At 25.8% G+C, this 5,833-nt stretch overlaps 1 protein-coding gene across 1 annotated transcript; it reads left to right on the top strand.

Moving 5' to 3' along the window:
* Positions 1-198: 198 nt before the first annotated feature.
* On the top strand, positions 199-4,645 carry LOC112593975 (the record flags this gene model as incomplete). Its single annotated transcript, XM_025338561.1, has 5 exons — positions 199-322; positions 1,732-1,885; positions 2,322-2,627; positions 2,822-3,008; positions 3,243-4,645. Coding segments are annotated over 5 exons (2,174 nt in total), but the record flags the coding sequence as incomplete, so codon positions are not given.
* Positions 4,646-5,833: the final 1,188 nt, after the last annotated feature.

Here is a 5,833-nt window from a genome sequence, read left to right as displayed (position 1 = left end):
TCATATCATATTATATCAATAAATCAATTAATTAAAATATAATCATATCATATTATATCATTAATTAATCAATAAATAAAATACAAAATAGATAAATAGACATATACAACAACTCTACTATAGTGTTTAATACTTATATAAAAATGTATCCTAAATCATTTACCAATAAAATAAAAGAGGAAAAATTAAATTTTATAGAAATTCGAAGTAATTTAAACTCTGTAGATGATATTAAGCAGTGGGTGAATGAATATGGTTCTTTAACAAATACTCACTGGATAGCAAGAAGCTCCATTCCAGCAGGAACCAAAATTTTGTGTTCGTAAGTGTACCTGTGTATAGTGGTATCTACCTATTGGCTATTGGCTACTAGAGTAGATAACTGTGCTATTGGCTATTAGCCTATTACTAATAGACAATAGTCATAGCAGGCACTTGACATCAATTTTGTTAATTACCTATAACTAATCTAAGTATTGGTTTTTTTTGTTAAAAAAAAAGTTGAAATTACATAATTATATGTACCTACCTATATGAATGTATTATATAATGATAAATATGATAAAATAAAATTGAAGCTCCAATAATTTATTTATTGTTGTTAAACAGAGTCCTCTGCCTTTTATATAAAGTTACATTGTTTTGCATCCCATGTAGTTTTAATTGTAATGATTCAATTATATATAAATTCAGTTAGGTGTATTATAATAAAGAAAAATAATATTATAATATGTTTACATATTTTTATATAATGAAAACAATTAAAAATATATTATTATATCATGCAACAATGTTTTATATTATATTAATATTATAATGTATGGTTGTATAAAGAAATTGAGGTACCTCTAATAGTTGGGTATAGTAGCTATGATATTTAATATATTATTATAGTTTATAGGCTATATACTAAAGATCAGATACTTGTTTGAAGTTGTAATATTTTATGTATTTGGTTTATTATTATAAAAAATTAATTATGAAATATAAATAGGTACTGATTTGACATAATATTTTTGGAAAGAAAATTATAATTGCATCAGTATTTATAATGATAGAGCCAAGATTTCCAATATGTTATTACCTCTAGTTTCCATCCTTTCAGTTTAATAATACAAGTGTATCTTTTTATTTTTTAACAATAATGAATTTTACAAAATATTGTAAAAAACTCTTTTTCTTTTCAAATCATATCTAGTTAAATAAAAACAAAAATAGGTATTTTTATGATTTAAATAATAATGGTCTGGGACGACTATAAAACTTGTAATTTTTTTTAATTTATTGACCTAAAGGGGGGGATCTTCAAATTTTTACACTTTAACCACTGAATGAATGTTGATGTATCATAAGTTAGAGCAAGGACTTTCATGCACTAAAAAATAATTAAATATGCATTTAAAAACATGCACTTTTGCATCAAAAAGTATGTACTTTAAACCTAAAAATATCAAAATATGCAAAAATATGCACTAAAAATGTTGAGCCTTTGGTCACAGACATTGTGAAATGTGTTGTGTATTTACTTTACATACGAAAAAGTTAACTAGAAAAATGTGTGAATGCATGAAAGTCCTTGCTCTAATCATAACATTATTAAATTATTTACTTTATTTATGGTTAATGGTAACATGTTACCTTAAAATTAAATAATATATTTAACTTATTATTTAACTAGTTTAGAGAATAATAAATGATAATTTTAATTTTTAATAATAATACTCATTATAGAAAAAAGTATGTTTGTCATCATAGTAGTTTCCAAAAGGTTTCTAAAGAAGACAATAAGAAAGGAAACTCAAAAAATGCTATGTGCCCAGCATATATATTGTGTAGTATAAAACTTCGTACACCATGGACAAAAAAAACAGATGTTTATGTTAAGGTAAGACCTCAAGATTATTAAAAATAAATATAATTATTTAGGATTGTTATAGTAAAATAAATTATTGTTATTTTTGTATTAACAATCTGCACACATCTTTGTGGCAGGGTGGACAAGTAGGATAATTTAAAGGAAGAATTGACAAACTTGTAAAATACTTAAATAGGTAAATAGGTACTTTTTAGAAATTAAGGAGCATTGAAAACTTTTTTACGAATCAATCATTTAATATTCTATATATAATGTAGGACCAACATTGTAGGTATTAAATAGGTAATAGGTATTATAGGGAATATAGGTGTTCTTGTTTCTGAGAAATAAATAAATAAATAATTAAAAATAATAATAATAATTACAAATATTTGCTTATATAAAAGAAAAAAGTATATTTGGAGATAATAATCTTTAGTATGAACCTATATATTTATATGATTAGGAAGGTTTATTGGCTTCTATTAAAATACATTCAAATCATGGACATACACTACAGACTGCCGAGACATTAAGATTTTTACCAGCTGACAATAATCTGAAGAGTACATTTATTGAATATTTTAATAATGGTTTGGGAATTATTGAATCATCTAAGTACCATGAAAATGTATTGTCCTTGAAACATGGTTTTAAGCAACAGGATTATGCCAATGGTTCACTGAATCCAACATATAGATGTGTACAAAATTGGTATGAAACATGGCGGCTCAATAATCTAGGTCCACGTAGTGGTTCTGGATTAATTGAAGTAAATATTTATTCTATTATATTTTCAACAATAATTAATATGTATTACAGTCAATGTATTGACATTTACATTGCTAATATACTATAATAGGTACCTAGATTAATAAATAAATATTAATTATATAATGTGTTATTATGTAGAAACTGATAGAAAAAAAAGTGTTATATGAAAAAGATGATATTATTGTTTAATTTAATCAAAATCCATTTGCTGTTGTTATACTGACTCCTATGATGAAAAGAGCACATCTACTAAAAACATCAAGTGATATTGTCTTTGTGGATAGTACATCAGCATGTGATCCAGAAAATCATACCATAACATTTGTATTAGCACCTTGTGCTGCAGGAGCTGTACCATTAGGCATTATAATCACTCAGGGTAATTATTAATTTAACTTCACATTGCATACACAAATGCAGTTTAAAATAAATTTAATAGTTATTGAAAAGGTAGTTAAATGAAATTTGTTAAAACATGCATATTATATGATATTGAAACAAATCAATTTCAATGTTTAAATAAATTGTAGAACAATTTATAATGATGAAATGTTTAATTTAATTCATTTTTAAACGCATTTTTTTAGTATACAATATTAATTGTTTTTCATAGGTCAAAGTTATGATGCATATAATAACGGATTCAGTTTATTGAAAGAAGCTCTTCCGGAAAATAAAAGTTTTGGTTCTTGTGGATATCCTAAAATTTTTATGACTGATAATTCTTCTGCTGAAATTAAGGCTCTTCATAATAATTGGCCAAACAGTAGACATTTATTGTGCATATTTCATGTGCTTCAAGCAATTTGGCGTTGGTTATGGGAAGCAAAAAATAATATACCAAAAGAAAGCAGACAAATTTTGATGAAGAAATTCCAAATTACTTTATATGCTAATACTATTGAAAAAGCAGAACAAGCATATCTAGACACAAAAAATCCCAACTATGCAAATTGGAATAAATATATTAGCACATACTGGGAATTTCGATCAAAATGGTGTCTTGCGTGGAGGGATGCAACTGTCAATGGTCATCAAACAAATAACTTTTCTGAAATAACTGTTAGGATTTTCAAGGATATAGTTTTATCGAGAGTTAAGGCATATAATGCAATTGCATTAATTGATTTTGCTTGTACAGTTTTGGAAGAATATTACTGTCGCAGATTCAGAGAATTTGCAAACTCCAGAAATTGTAAAGCTAGACTTTTTCTTCAGTCACAATCAAAAAAAGCCAGTACAATTAAACCAGAAAATGTAATCCAAATTTCAGATATTGAATATAAAGTTGTAACTTCTGATGATAAGACTTATGACATAAATACAAGTGTAGGAATTTGCTCATGTGATAAGGGACAATTTGGATCATTTTGTGCTCACCAATGTGCTGTTTATTCATATTATGATGTTGTATCGAAAAATTTTCCTCCAGTCACACCAGAAGATAAACATACCATTTCGGTTCTTGCCCAAGGTGATAAATCTCTACCAATTTCATTCTTTGAATCTTTTTTACCAAATTCTTCTTCTGCACATTCCATTTCTAATAACTATACAGAGTCGAATATTGAAATCCAATCTGAAACTGTGAAAGAACTATTACCAGTAATAAAAAAATGTGATGTACCAGAAACATCACAAACAGATGAAAGTGTATCAATGAAAAATATTATTTCTTTAATGACAAATTTAGATGAGAAATATAATTCTTCTACGTCAGGTCTAAAGATGATTGAATGTCGTTTAAAAAAAATTACATCAGAAGGAATGTGGGAATCATTTTTACACACTGCTGGAGGGGCATCTGTACCACTTCGTAGAAGATCTGGAACTACAATTAAAGTTCAACCTACCACAATTGCTAGGCGTTCATTAACATTAACAAGAGGTAGTAAACGTTTTCCAGTTGGGCGGCCAGCAAAACAGGAAAAATTAATAAATAAAAGAAAAAGAAATCTAGGACACAATATTAAAAATAACCTCCCAAATGCAAAGTCACATGGACGTGGACATTAATATAATTAAGATACAAATTATCTACTTTAATGTTTTTTTTATTTACTAAAACTATTAAAATGAAATATTTTCTCAGTAAAAATTATTAATTGTAATATTGTACATTAAGTAAAATTAAATTCAGAACAGTTTCAGTTACAAATTATGATATATAATAGTACTAACTACTAATGACTAATAGTAATAGTTTTTATGTACTAACCTTATACATTTTTTATAATAATTACCATCACTATGAAAAGTTATTAATTTTTGTAGGATAGTTTTTTTGTATTTTATATTTTCCATATTACCTTAAAAATTAGTAGTAGACAATTTCATTTTAAAAATAAATTTACAAAGTATTATGAACTGAAACTATTAATAATTTATGTTTTATAATAAAGTAGTATACAAAGATCATATTATATTATAGGTATACAAACAACAGTCACTAATATGTGACATTCGTCATCAATATGTAAGGCAAAGGAAGATAATAAAATACAAGTAAATAATAATAATATAAAAAAGTGTTACTACTTACTAAGTACTAAGTACTAATACACAACAATAAAACTACCTATATAACCATGCACTTGTTAAAAAGTTAAAGTTAAGTTAACATTGTTAATAATACTAAACGGTTTGGTAAGTATTTATGGTAACTTTAAAATCATAGAGTTAAATTTTTTTAAAACTGAAATTGCCACAGCTAATACCTACTAATTAATAATTATTTTTATTATATTATTATAAATTGTAGCTATAGTAGAGACAGTAATAGAGTAAGAGTTATAAAGTAATAGTTATAAAGTTATGATTATATTTTAATTAATTGATTTATTGATATAATATGATATGATTATATTTTATGAGATAAAGATAAACGGCGGGTTGATTTAAATCCAGAATCAGGAGAGCCCGGTTGTGAAACAATGTATGGTATGGTAATATGCCTCCCGAGAGGCAGGCTATGTTCCACGCTCTTCAAGCTGAACATGACTTTAATTCCAATTCACTCAGACCATTTTGTCCAACTAGATGGTGTATGAGAATTAAATCGTTAAAAACATTATATAATAATTATGCTATTTTAAACGAGTTTATGCAAAATCTTTCAAAAGAAAAATCAGAAAATGGAGCCAAAGCAAGTGGTTTTCATAAACAGTTACTTAAATTTGATTTTTTTATTTTATACAAGAGTGA

The sequence above is a fragment of the Melanaphis sacchari genome, unplaced genomic scaffold (assembly GCF_002803265.2).
Source record: "Melanaphis sacchari strain LSU unplaced genomic scaffold, SCAv2.0 Contig219_pilon_pilon, whole genome shotgun sequence".
Classification (NCBI taxonomy): Eukaryota; Metazoa; Arthropoda; class Insecta; order Hemiptera; family Aphididae; genus Melanaphis; species Melanaphis sacchari.
This window is presented reverse-complemented; position numbering and strand designations above follow the sequence as displayed.